A 13,393-nucleotide genomic window follows, 5' to 3' on the forward strand; every position below is an offset into this window, starting at 1 on the left:
CGGGTTTGATGGCCTGTTGAAGACAGAGTCACCGTTGGGAGGGTTGCATAAACCTTTGGCAAACCAATATTGGCACATTGATTGGATGCTATAATTCCGGGGTACTAGAATATTGCTTTTTCAAAGTTGATATGAACTTGGAAGATCACTTCTAACATGGGATCCTCGTGCCGAAAGAGAGAATACAGTTTATCGAAACTGCAGACGCTTTGCTGCGTTATAGATAATAGAATCGCGTCTCTTCTAGGTCACAATTGTTTACACTGATATTCTGCCTGCCTTTTTGACATTTGTTTGCTTGCAAATTCATTAGACAGCATGATATTTAATCCTCTATCCATGCTTCTTTGGTCACACCTTCGTATGCATTACTACACCGACTAAGTCCCCTTGCATAGGACCAAGACAGCATATCTACTCTGTAGAAGTCACACGTTCTGGGCTCCCAAAGAAAAGACGCACGAGGGTCAGTTTTGATAGATCACAATATTTTATACAGCCCATTCTGCCTCTCTTGACTGGCTACCCTCTGGGAATTAGCGAAGGCCACCCGCGGGTGGCGGCAGATAAACCACACTAATGCAAAGGTAATGGCAATGAATCCTTTTTCATACATCTTCATGCAGCTTGGGAAACTCAAATGTCAAATCCTGTCTTGGCTTGAGTGCCACTTGGTTATAGTTGCGGCTTTTCGGCGTATGCAGAAGCACGCACTGTGCTTTCTAAGAGATGACAGCAGCTTTCAAGTGGATACTGTGATACATGGCCATATAGGAGCAGATTAATATGTACCGAAATTGATGGGGGTCGATGTTCATACATGGAGTTGGAGTACATAGTATTTGAAATTAGTCTTTGGCTCTACTGTCGACGGGGGTCAGATCCAGGGATAGATCTGCTCCTCGCATTTGACAACGCATAATAATGAAAAGTTAAGATTTAATTATACCAAAGACCAACAAAGCAGAACTTCCCTGGTCGTGGCAATTACTATGCCCATTTATATGGATATTCCCTCGGGGTATATGAGCAACATCGGTTCTCGCATGGGAGCTATCTAATACCATTCTTCAAGTCCTCACATCTATCCCTGAGAGAAATCGCTAAGATGGGTATCATCCTGCAAAGTCCTGCTTCATTTCCTACTGTTAGACTGTCTGATGCACAAGAAATATTCTATGTTTTCTTGATAATACCTGTACTACTGTTATGTGTTGTTGTTCGAAGGTTGTGGTTTCACCCTCTTAGCAAGTTTCCTGGTCCTAAACTTGCCGCGGCGACAAGTTGGTATGACCTTTACTATGATCTTTTCCTCAATGGGTCATATGTTAAAGACTTTCCGAAACTGCATGAGAGATACGGTAAAGAGCCATTTCAAATGGTCTTTAGGGCAGGGGCTGACTGGCAGATCATAATGAAAAAGAATCGGATATTATTCGAATTGCCCCCAATCACCTCCATATCAACGACCTTGATTTCTATAAAACGTTAGGAGCGTCTATATAAACTTGAACTGGTATAGCCGTTAACAAAGACAGAGTTTTCCATGCCAAAGCCGTGTACCAAAAAGCGCCATCCTTTTATGGAAACCTAAGTCTAGGGGACTCGCTCGTTTCGCAGACTGATGAATCCAAGCACCATATCAAGCGAACTGTAGTGAACTCAACCTTTTCCACGAAAGCAGTTAACGACATTGCGCCAAGTGTTGCGCAGAAGGTGCAGAAAGCAGGAGACTTAATAGCGCTGAAAGCTCAACGCGGGCAACCTATTACGATCCAACAGGTCTTCCGCTGTATAACGGTAAGAAAAGCGAAGGCATTTCAGTAGTCCATCAGCATCTTTTTTTCATGGCATAGGAGTGGCTCATGATCTCGTATAGGCCGATGTAATTTGCGATATCAGTTTCGGAGTTTCGAAAAACCTGGTCGAGTCCAATGAGGAGTATCCAGCCTTTCTGACTGGTATTGACGAATTTGCGTCCAGAATGCGCTTTAGTAAGCCCAGCATAGACTCAAGCACACTACCTTTTCTTTAGAAACTCCCATATTAACTGACGGAGTAGCCAAGAACTTTCCCATACTGGGCTCGATCTGTCTTCATTTACCCAATCGAGTCAAGAGGCATTTGCTACCTGGCCACATCAATCTTGCTGAGGTTAGAAGATATGTCTCCTTCCAGGGGTCATTTATATGCTCACAGAATTGATAGCAATGCAAACCTCTAGTGGAAAATGTCTTGGAACAGAACCAAGAGAAGTCCGCTCATCAACAAAAGAAAACGATGTTCCACCTTCTGAGAGAGCCCGACCAAGAAAAGAATCACCCTGGTATGGGATTCGACGCGTTGATTAATGAAGCATTATTATTCACAATCGGTGGGAGCCATACAACGGCGTATACCCTCTCCTATGCTATATATCATGTTCTCAGCGCCCCTGAGATACTGTCCCGGCTACGTACCGAACTTGAAGGGGCTTCGGCAGCTATAAATGAAGAGTTTGACTGGCACCAGATCAAAAATCTGCCATACCTCGTAAGGCAAACCTCACAATTGTCTATCTTATATGGACTGTTAATTAAGAGACAATTTCTGCACTCCTAGACAGCAGTCATAAAGGAGACCTTGCGAGTCTCCTCTGGTATTCCAGGAAACCTGCCACGAGTGGTGCCTGCTGAAGGGATGTATGTCCAGTCACAGTTTATCCCAGGAGGCGTGAGTCGTTCATCTATTCAAAAGCCAACACCGCTGCGAGGAAATCAAGCTGATCAGACACAGACAATCGTATCAATGAGCACATTGAGTGTCCATAATAATCCCTCTCTTTTCCCAGATCCTCAGGTTTTTAATCCTGATCGCTGGCTCAGGGAGTCCGCCAAAGATCTAGACAATTGGAATGTGGCCTTCGGCAAAGGGCGCCGTCGTTGTGTTGCAAGCAAGAAAGTACCCCCCATCTATTTTTTGATTAAATTGAAAATCAGCGTTCACTAACAGAAGGAACAGCCTTGCGTATATGGAAATATATCTATGCTTAGCGATCTTCTTTCTGCGCTTTGACATGGAGCTCTTCGAGACAGACGAAACAAGTATCGAGTGGTCTGATTTTGTCCTGGCTGTTAATAGGAAGCCAGTCAAGGTTCGCATCACCAAGGATCATCTAGCATGATCTATAGGTCTGTTAGGAATTCAAGGAGTTTTGCACTCAATAGTTTGTAAATTCTGTAGTCCAACAGCAGTTTAAAGCCCGCCCTCTCTATCATATCTTCCTTCCTCTATAACAGAATATTAATTATCCACGTATTTCAGAAGGTAAACTACAATAGATAGTGCAGGGAGTTAATCCTGAAAAACTCCTTGATTTATGAGCAAGAATAAATGTCAAGAATGAAGCGGAAGCTGACATCAGCTACAGTTGAGTTTATGTGTATGCAGATCAGCAAGGAGAAGGGAAACCCACATTTTGGCGTCCAGAACAACCTAATTGATATATAAGAACAGGGTCGAAAGCCATGGCTTCTCCATCTGACCCCTTACTCCGCCAGCACAGTTCCAGATATCATCACCAGCGACGGCGATATCTACCTGAACGGCCGAACAAGAGGCAAACATAAGAGCTGTAATAGTTTCAGATCCCATTAACAAAAGATAAGTAAACGGATGGATCGTTATGGTATCTATATGCATTTAACAGTATGTAAGGTTTCAAGTAGGTTTAAGGAGGCGCAGCTGACGAGCCTGTCTATATGCTAAGTCATCTACTGCTGCAGCGTTAGTCTATAGCCCGATGTTCACGAAAACATGACAGCCTCTGCATGATGTCTTTAAAACTACCACTTAGAGGACTTCAAGCCATATTCAACCGCCTTTTTGACATTGTCGTGGATGGACTCCGGTGTCCATGTGGGTTCCCCTCCACGATAAACTCCAGTTCGCACGAGAAGCGAATGCCAATTGCTGCCATAAGGACTCCTATATGTATTGGCGCCCTGGATATCAGACTCCGGGTTGTCTCCGATCATGTATACGTTTCGTAGAGGAATGTTGGCGTCTGCACCAAAAACGCGGGAGCGGTTCCGCAGGAGTTGGTTCTCTGCAAACTCATAAGTACCCTGGTACGGTTTTCCGATAACCGTTTTCTTCAACTCAACGCCTTTGCTCGGGCCACCAGTCGTTGCAGCCCAGGTGCCTTCCAACGCTTCCCGGAATCCCCCCTGGCCGAGACGCGGGAGATGGTAGGCTGCAGCCCACCACAGATCGGGGTTCGAGAAGTAGAGAGGTGGCTGACCATCCTGCTGGTAACCCCGGTTTGGCAAGTCAGACTGCCCGTTCTTCTCTGAGAGAGTTCCGAGGACACCTTGAGACGAGAGTAAGAAATCCATGATCACTTGCGCATCCAGAGCCCAGTCACGCGGGTCATTGTAAACAAAGATGGCGTCAACCTTGAGGCCCTTGGTCGGGTCTTTAGGGTCCTGGGGGTTCGGCAGTGGTCTCGCAAATGATTTATAGTAGTCCTTGAACACATTCGAGAAAGGCCAAATGGTCGGATTGGCCATGATGATATCACCAGGTGTGATCACGTTTTTGAAGCCGTACCTGGGGGTTGTGTCAAAACTGCGCCTTGTCGCTAATGTTACTCTGGTGCATGCAAGTACCGTACCTCTCTGCAACCTGTCGACAGCGGTCGCCTTCACCTCCGACTACTAGCACGCACTTGTTTTCGAGAGAACTCTGCTCATTTGGTCCGCGTACGAGCTCCGCGAAAGGGGAATGGCTCTGGACGATTACCGAGGGATCCAATGGTAGCTGCAGTTTTTCACTGATTTCGGCCACTCTTTCCGTCTCATGTTTCCCACCGCCATTTGTCAACAGAATGAAGGGGATTCCCTGTTCCTTGAGGAGAGCTAATGACTCCGCAGCGCCGGGGATGGGCTTGGAGGATCTGAGAAGGACGCCGTCGATACTGGTCACGCAATTAGACATTGAAGCTGAGGCAGAGCTCAGAGGTATAGTATACCTACTCGAAAGCAAAGGCAAAGTCTGGAACCCGAGGCTGGGAGCTGGTTGTCGTTTGAATGAATCGGCGACCTGCACCGGACTCTACGAAGGAACGAGTAGCCGCGCGGTGAAGCAGGCCGAAAGACCGGCAAAGCCCTTGGGGCCGCATTCTGAACAATAGTCTATGAAATTGAGTGGTGGAAAGGGGGTAATATCGTTTGGAGGAGTAACGGAAACAAGACCGATGGGAGATGCGGAGGAGTTGTTTACTGGTCACGACTGGTCGGCAATTTATCTCCTTATCGGCGACCCCATGATATCATTTCTCCCGCAGCAGAAAAGCAAAGAAAGCATACTATTTCTTTTAGTCTATCCCACACCGACTCCACTTCCACCACAAAGATCGGCTGCAGACAACCTTACCATGGAAATCAGCGATCTGAACGCCCCCGATGCACCCCTCTCGCCATATTCATCTCCCCACGGAAGTCGTGGTGCAGATCGTTTCTTACGTCGATGGGAATGAGCTCGATCGCCAACGGACTCTCCATGCCTGCTGTTTGGTATCACGCCAATGGTACTCCGCCGCCATCGCATACCTCTATGAAAGGCCTCGGGTAGATTCTGGAGTCTCCTTCAGGCGGTTCACAGAGACCATCAGCCCGCCGATCAATGCACGGAAGAACAAACTGAATCTCGGTAGTTTCGTGCATCGATTAAACCTAAGTCACCTCGTCCATCATAGCTCCAACAGCCTCACCGCGAGGTTACTGGGCCGAGTCAAGGAGAATCTAGAAGTATTCGTCGCTCCAACCCTTACCTTCTCGTGCGTATACCTGCGCACTCAAGCTATATAGGAATGCGAAGATAGCTAACACTCCACCCCAGCATAAGCAGCCTCCCAGCGCTATCAAAATGCACCAACCTTCGAAACCTCGACCTCGCACTTGTCCACGAGGCAATCTCCTTCACCAACCTCAAACAGGCCATTAGCCGCCTCCACAAACTCGTCACACTTCGCCTCCCACAATCAACCATCCTGACCGATCCCGAATCTGCTAAAGTACCATGGCCCCCCTCCCTCCACCGTCTCCAGATAAGCGGACGCTTCAACCCCCTCCTGATCCCCACCTTCTCCTGGCCCCCAGCGCTCACCAGCCTAGCACTAAAAAACTGCTCCGACCTCTCCGTCTCAAACCTGAGCAGCCTCATGAGTAGTCCGCAACTAGGCGAAAGCCTCCAACGCCTCACCATCTCCGGCTCAAACCGCGGTCTAACCCCGGAATCCATCAACGCTATACCCGCCTTTCTACCCAAGCTGAACTTCCTAAGTGTACCGGGCGACATGGTGGAAGACTCGTTCTTCATCATCCTATGCCACGTGTTCCCGCCACTGGAGCTAGAGGCACTAGAATTCGGGTTTCCGTGCGAGGAATTTAAGTTAAGTTTCGAGACGAAGACGCTGATATGTGCCCTCGACTCGGGACTGGCGAGTCTTCGCTCTGTCGGGTTCGTAGAGGATCTGGTCCCAGACGAGCGCCAGGAAGAGGATATAGAGATTGACAACGCTCTCCAGGAACGGGTTAAGCGGCGTGATTCTCAATCTGGGACAGAGATTCGGGATGATGAGGAGCAAGTGGGCGTCTATTATATTTGATTTTATCCATGCATTGTACGATATGCATATATGTCCAGCTACGATTAATGACTAGACCAAAACAAAAGCTCTTATTCGCCGTTTTCCAAGACCGTTGCCTGAAGGCGTCCTTTCGGATGTACTACTAGTGTTTGTTCTATATGAGTTCTAAAGGCTATAGTAAGTCCAGGTTCACTTGCCACGATTCCAAAACCGACGATTCAAGTAGTGTTATCTAAAAAATAAATCAACATGGATCAAACCGCTTTTGACAACTACAATAAAGGCTATGAGATGGAATCGTCACGACACACAGCAGGGAAACATGATCAGAAGTATGAAATGGATAAACAGTTTAGACACCTACAAAAAAGGGGTAAAAGAGATAGAAGAAGAGAAGAAAAGCCATCATATCTAGCTTGACATCTGGATTATCAAAAATTGGGGAAAGAACAAACAAAACAAGTCCGATCTCATAATGCAGGACTCGTGGCAGGGTACGCCTCCTGTCATGACAACCTCCTCCATTACCATTTACAATTTACAACCTTAGGAAAGGGATGCAATCACAGCCGGTGCGACGCCTTCTTCCTCCGCCCGGACGGTAATCTTCGTTGTGACACCGGTCTTGCTGGAAAATGCCATCTTGATCAAGGCTGCAACCCGACCACCTGATACCGTCTTTCCAAAGAGCTTAAGCGTGTGTGTGCTGTTGCTGAGGGCCACGTCAGTTCCCTCAAGAGGTTGCAAAGATAGCGCGGAGATTAATTGTTCGGTGGCATCTGTGATATGCTTAGTACTTGATACTTGACAAGCCTGGCTAGGAAATGGCTTACCTGATATGCCCTTCATGTTGCTAAGTTGCAGCGTTTCGCTCTCTTCCTCTCCATTCGCACCAGTCTGCTCCCAGACATGGTCGAAGCTGCCAGCAAAAGTGGGAATAACATAATCGCTGCCTGTGAGCTCCAGATCTTCGACCTGGTACTCGTCCTCATATCCACTGTCCTCAGGCTCACCACTCGTAGGATCGATCTCCTTGCTGGTGAACTTCAGAATATTCGTAAATGATGTGACTGGTACGCTGTTCTCGCCAGCAAGTTTCTTGAACGTAACATATACAATTCCGGGCTCATTCGTAGCAAGCTTGGGGGCGGGTACAATGAACTCCTCTTCCAAAACATCTTCCTCGGAGGGCGTCGCAACAACGGTGACATCTTCGAGAACAGTATCCGGCAGAGTATTCTTGATATCGTATTGCACCACAATGTGTTCCTTGAAGATATGTTTGACCGCCGTGACGACGTACTCCGTTTCGCTCTCGGTAAGTTCGACAGGAACAGAAGATTTGAGCAAGGTGCCGTACTCCTTGAGCTCGGGAATCCGCATAAGCTCCTCTGCGTACTTCTGAGTGGCAGCAACGGTGGCGGCTTCGGCAACACCATTGGCCTTGCTCTTCGGGGGGCCGGTGGATGGAGCCTTGAGTGTCGGGGTTGCAGTCGTGAGTTTCTTGGTCCGTTCCTCGGCCAGCGCTTGCTCCTGGGTAACAACCGGGACCGTAGAGACATCGAATGCTGCAGCAAACGTTTCTTTCTCTGTCGATGTCACATACATCACGAGCTGGTGCTCGAATGTGGAAAGAGAGTACATTGAATCTAAATCTGTCAGCAAACAAATCAGGCCAGAAAGGTTTCAAGTGCTAAGCTTACCGTTCTTGAGGAAAAGCGACGCTGTCTCATCCTCCTCGGCCATCAGACGAAGGTTCAAAGCAGCACGATCACGCACTTCATCGTCAGTGTCATCAAGACAGCGTGTGAGAAGAACAGAAACGCTCGACTTCACTTCTGGGTCCTTCTGTCCAACACCAAACTTGGCCAAGGCTGTCACAGCAGCAGCGCGTACAATTGCATTCTCCAAGACGACTCGGTTGTAGATATAGCGAATGTACTTGGTAGGATGGGAAGTCTTTGGTCCTTCTACACCAAGAAGATGAAGAACACGAACGGACAGTTTGGTGAATTCACAATCTTCAATGAACTCACAGAGATGGGCGAGAGCTGATTTACGTTAGCATCATGAAATCCTGATGGGCATGGAAGACCTACCCTCTTCCCTACTCTCGGGAACGAATTTGATCAAATCAAACATGCTCTCGACAACGCTCCGCTTGAACTCATATCCACCCTCATCCCGCAGAATGCCGCTCAGGAATGAAAGCATGCCGGCCTGCTTGCTGGGGAACTTCAGACACAGCGTGCGGATAGCTTCAACAATAGTAATCTTGAACTCGTCGGTAATATCAGCCATGAAGCCGGAGATTTGCTTCATCAGACGGTCGACACTGGCCTCGTTGCCAGTCTTGAGCAGCGTGGTAATAGCGAAGGTAGCAATGGAGCGGTTGGAGTTCGAGATCAACGATTCGATGTCAGGATTGCAGACGTTCACCACGTGGGGTTTAAATGTTGCAAAGTTATGGAGAATACGAATAGCTGCAAACTTGGTAATCGCCCGAGGAGATGACAGGAACAATTGCAGGACATGGACGGCTTGAGAGGCCTCGGCATCGGTAACATCCCTCATATCGCAAATAGCCTTTGCCGCCTCGAAGTTGACCATTTCGTGCTTGTGTCGGAGCCAGCCATCAAGCATCTGCATCATAGGCTTTCGCAAGCTCTGGTCTTCTTCTGCCAACTTCGCTGCTAACCGCACCAGCAGGACAAGTGCAGCCGGGCTCTTGATCACACCAGCAGCACCATACTGTTGAACCATTTTCACAAGAGCCATACGATCGTGCGAGCGCATCTGATAGAGAAGGCCAATTGCGTGGTATTGTGTCATGAAGTTCGACTGCGAGATGGCATGGGTAGAGCTACCGCCAAATCCAAGGAATCCAGTCGATTGTTTTCCGGACGACGCTGCTTCCTGCGTTTCACTCTGCCATCTGCGGACAACATCACGGGCGATTGGGAGGAGATGGTACGAAGAGACCAGGGCGGCGGAGGAGACCGAAGGGGTCTTGTCAACAATTGCGGTCTTAATCAATCGTTCAATGCCTTGCACAGTCGTGGCCTTTTCCAACAACAATTAGCTCACACTCAGCGATGGGAAGGTTGGCAATGCGCTTACATCGATGATGCGGCACAGAGCACGGATAGCGTTCGCCCGGTAGAGCACATCGCTACCGACGGCGGTGTCTTTCATGATAATGCTAGTCGACATGATAACATCCTCCGCAGTGTTGGCAAGCTCTTTCAGAACGAGATATACCATTTGCCGCAGCGATGGGTCTTTGTTCTGGAACAACTTGGAAATACCGAAAAACAACGTAGTCGCCTCGTTCGTGGGGAATTGCTCCCCGGTGAAAAGGAGGACCGCAATCTTGGTCAGAAGGGTACGACATTGTCGCGGAGAGATCGGTGAGGTGTTGAACAATCGGGCTGGAGGTAGATAAATAAGGAAGTTTAGCCCACGGGGTCCCTGTACACTCAATGCGACCCAGGGGGGGTTGTTTGTGATAGTCCCTTACCATCTTGGAAGACGGAGGTCCGATCCAGCTTGATCATAGTCTGGTCGGCGTCCTCATCTTTCTTCATGTAACTCATGATGACAGGCTGCAGGAATTGCAGCTGCTGAGACTCTCTTTCTCACGCTCTATGTATGGGAATTAGACCCCGTTGAAGTGACGTCGGAGTCAATGGTCGAGTAAGGGCGGGTCAGGTCCCAATGTTTAGTTGTAGTTGGTGCAGGCGGTGAAACAGCGATTAGCGCACCCTCATTATCTTCCAGGAGAGACAAGGGAACGGGGAGGGAGCGAATATGGGGACGAGATTGAGTGGAGGATATGAGAAACCCGTCCCAGGGAAGAATGAATGGATGTTCTGCCAAAGCGTCGGACGAGGAGGTCCAGATGGCATCCAACAATCTCCAGGTGGCCTTAGTCTACTTAGTCCTTCCGCGTCTGTGGGCTTAAAGCCACCGTGGCTGACGCTGCAAACCATGCAAACACGCGGCATGCATCATCTGTATCTTGAGATCGTAGAAATATGGTTGACTGATACTTCTTTTTAGGCACTTGAATTGCTCTTCTCTTTTTCTTTCTTGATATCCTCTGTTTTGGCCATTGAACTTTACTATACACTAACCTATCATGCAAGTTGAAGTCAACCCCAACGAAGATACAGAATGGTCCGCCTCTGCGTCCCCACCACATTCCCTCCCTATACAATCCTAATACTCACCCCGCCGCAGGAACGATATTCTCCGCAAACACGGAGTTATCCCCGAGAAGCCTCAGGACCCGGAACCTCTCATTCAAGAAGCCCTTGTTGAGGCGGAGCGCAAGGCCTACGAGAACCGACTAGAAGATAAGGATTTGGATGAACTAGACGAGCTTGAAGACGAAGAGGATGAAGAGTTCCTTGAGCAATATCGGTATCGCACCGCCGGCGCTTACGGGCTTCTTATGGTCGAAATACGGTCGCTAATCAGGTATTCAGAAAGCAACGTTTTGCAGAGCTCTCCACGCTCCAGAAAACCAGTATATACAACCAAGTTTACCCACTTCAGAAAGTCGACTACGGAAGAGAAGTGACTGAGGCTTCCAATAACGCCTTTGTCCTTGTGCATCTGTCCTCATCATCGAGTGGTAATGTCGAGTCGCAGCGCTTGACGGAGTTATGGCGGCAATTGGCGACTAAGTTTGGCGACATCAAGTTTTGCGAAATTCGCGGCAATATGTGCATTGAAGGGTATCCGGATAGAAACACCCCGACAATCTTAGTGTACAAGGACGGCGAGATAAAAAGACAGCTCGTAACACTAAGGGAGCTTAAAGGCCCTAGGACGACGATCGAAGGTAACGTCAAACCCATGCCCATTAGTACAGAGCTTTGCTCTATATGGTATCAAGTCTTGGTATTAATGCTTATGTCTTTGTAGATCTCGAGAGGATGCTCCTAGACCTAGGCGCCCTCAAGGAGAGTGATGTACGTTTGAAGAAGCGATCTGACGACTCAGATGACGCTCGTCCATCGAAAATAAAACAATCTCGAGTAGAAGATGACGATGACGACTGGGACTGAAAGCTACTATTGGTACTGCAACACTAGATGTCATGATCACCCCCTCGCTCATGAGTAATGGTTCTCCTTAACTTGCACCATCTCTGTGCATCTTGTTATCTTTTAGGCTTCTCAATCAACCCACATCTGGCATGTAGTGTTATTTGTATTGTTAATTAGTTATAAGCAGCCAAACTGGTCCTGGAGACCTATTGCTTGTGCAAAATTATACATTCCACGGAATTATTTCCATTGCTCATGCAATGACTGGGCGTTCCGAGATCCAAGATAGACGGCGACAAGGATCCAAAGTCCTCAACATAAATGGGGACTGAGTCTATTCTCATACACACAATCAAAGAGCTTAGCTAGATGGTGTCTAGTTATCTGCCATATCAATTAAAGTTCAGCATATGGATTTATAGACATTGGACATATCATCCACCCTTAGTGTTCTGGTTTGGAGCTAAACAAATAATGTAACGAGTAGGCCGCAATATGAGACAATGACTGTTGAGACCCTGACAGCTGGAGAACACGACGACGGAGTTAGAGATCTATAAGAGACTCTGATGATATAGATATATACTAAGTACGATAGGCAGAAGGTGTTATAATTTAAGTTATGTAGACATATGTAGAAGGCGTAAATAGGGTTCTATTTGTTTTCAGCCAAAGACGGCGCTCAAGCACGAGGACACCGCTGAGAGAGCCAATGTTTTCCAGTGAAAAAACGAAGTAGATAGAGGAAAGAAGTGAAAGCCAGAAAGAGAAAAGGAAAAAAGATATCGACAAGGACGCGATTTGAACGCGCGACCCCGAAGGGATAAGATAACATCCAATGGTTGGATTCACTAGAGAAGGAATTAGATATGGAATGGTGCGTGAAGGAATAACATGGCAACATACAGTCTTACGTCTTAACCACTCGACCACCTTGCCTCGGATGAAGGATTTTGCGGCTTTGAGGAAAGATGAAGGGTATGTATAAATGGACAAGATATATTTCGCGATGGACTGGACGAGGCGATACCGTATTGATTTAAATAAAAATTTAGATCCAACTTTAACACCTGGAGAGCGGTAGCTGTTCTTTGTGGGTGTGAAACAAATATAAGAAAAAAATGTCGACAAGGACGCGATTTGAACGCGCGACCCCGAAGGGATAAGATATCATCCATATGAGGAATTCACTGGGTAATTATTAGTAAATGGTGGGGGATTCAGCGCTGAATAAAGGCTACATACAGTCTTACGTCTTAACCACTCGACCACCTTGCCTTCAATGCATCGGTTTCTGTTGAACAATGTCCTGAGTAAAGGTATACTCCTTCTGTTCAATACGAGACTTTGGTCAGGATGTCTTGACAAGGCCCCAACATACATTTGGGAAAGGAAAAACGTTCATATATTTTCTTCTCTTCTTTTTTGTTCGAAGACTGGGTCTAGCGGTCTGTTTGAGAACCAATTCATAGCGCTAAGCACATATGTACATGTCTTCTCGTGCATGTACTCTGTACGTAAGATACACCCTCCTAGCATAACAGATCATGCGATCTTTATATTCTGCCGCTCTCCTTCCCAAACTCATTCTGAAGAATGGATGCTGCCAACTGGCGTAATCAGTTTGGTGACTTCATCACCCCTAGCCCTAGTATTCCAGTCTCATCATTGCCTTGGGTACATTTGCAGGGGCACTCTCCGCTTT

At 47.5% G+C, this 13,393-nt stretch overlaps 5 protein-coding genes across 5 annotated transcripts; 3 read left to right on the plus strand and 2 right to left on the minus strand.

The window, feature by feature from the left end:
• Positions 1-1,108: 1,108 nt before the first annotated feature.
• ANOM_002461 (cytochrome P450) lies at positions 1,109-3,163 on the plus strand (the record flags this gene model as incomplete). Its single annotated transcript, XM_015547718.1, has 8 exons — positions 1,109-1,361; positions 1,409-1,487; positions 1,539-1,800; positions 1,880-1,994; positions 2,063-2,154; positions 2,209-2,532; positions 2,602-2,681; positions 3,001-3,163. The coding sequence occupies 8 exons, from the start codon at positions 1,109-1,111 to the stop codon at positions 3,161-3,163; spliced, it is 1,368 nt and encodes a 455-aa protein (XP_015409727.1).
• Positions 3,164-3,824: 661 nt separating this feature from the next.
• Positions 3,825-5,161, minus strand: ANOM_002462 (putative HAD superfamily hydrolase; the record flags this gene model as incomplete). The annotated part of the gene is made up of 3 exons (XM_015547719.1): positions 3,825-4,590; positions 4,655-4,957; positions 5,016-5,161. 3 exons carry the CDS (start codon positions 5,159-5,161, stop codon positions 3,825-3,827), a joined length of 1,215 nt encoding a protein of 404 aa, XP_015409726.1.
• Positions 5,162-5,444: 283 nt separating this feature from the next.
• Positions 5,445-6,649, plus strand: ANOM_002463 (F-box domain protein; the record flags this gene model as incomplete). The annotated part of the gene is made up of 2 exons (XM_015547720.1): positions 5,445-5,818; positions 5,881-6,649. The coding sequence occupies 2 exons, from the start codon at positions 5,445-5,447 to the stop codon at positions 6,647-6,649; spliced, it is 1,143 nt and encodes a 380-aa protein (XP_015409725.1).
• Positions 6,650-7,177: 528 nt separating this feature from the next.
• On the minus strand, positions 7,178-10,505 carry ANOM_002464 (coatomer subunit gamma; the record flags this gene model as incomplete). Its single annotated transcript, XM_015547721.1, has 6 exons — positions 7,178-7,410; positions 7,465-8,280; positions 8,335-8,682; positions 8,731-9,694; positions 9,752-10,062; positions 10,152-10,505. Coding segments are annotated over 6 exons (2,772 nt in total), but the record flags the coding sequence as incomplete, so codon positions are not given.
• A 238-nt stretch (positions 10,506-10,743) lies between these two features.
• ANOM_002465 (Phosducin family protein) lies at positions 10,744-11,706 on the plus strand (the record flags this gene model as incomplete). Its single annotated transcript, XM_015547722.1, has 4 exons — positions 10,744-10,810; positions 10,874-11,056; positions 11,122-11,504; positions 11,564-11,706. Exons 1-4 carry the CDS (start codon positions 10,773-10,775, stop codon positions 11,704-11,706), a joined length of 747 nt encoding a protein of 248 aa, XP_015409731.1. The 5' UTR covers positions 10,744-10,772.
• Positions 11,707-13,393: the final 1,687 nt, after the last annotated feature.

This window comes from Aspergillus nomiae, assembly GCF_001204775.2.
Source record: "Aspergillus nomiae NRRL 13137 chromosome Unknown contig00044, whole genome shotgun sequence".
NCBI lineage: Eukaryota > Fungi > Ascomycota > Eurotiomycetes > Eurotiales > Aspergillaceae > Aspergillus > Aspergillus nomiae.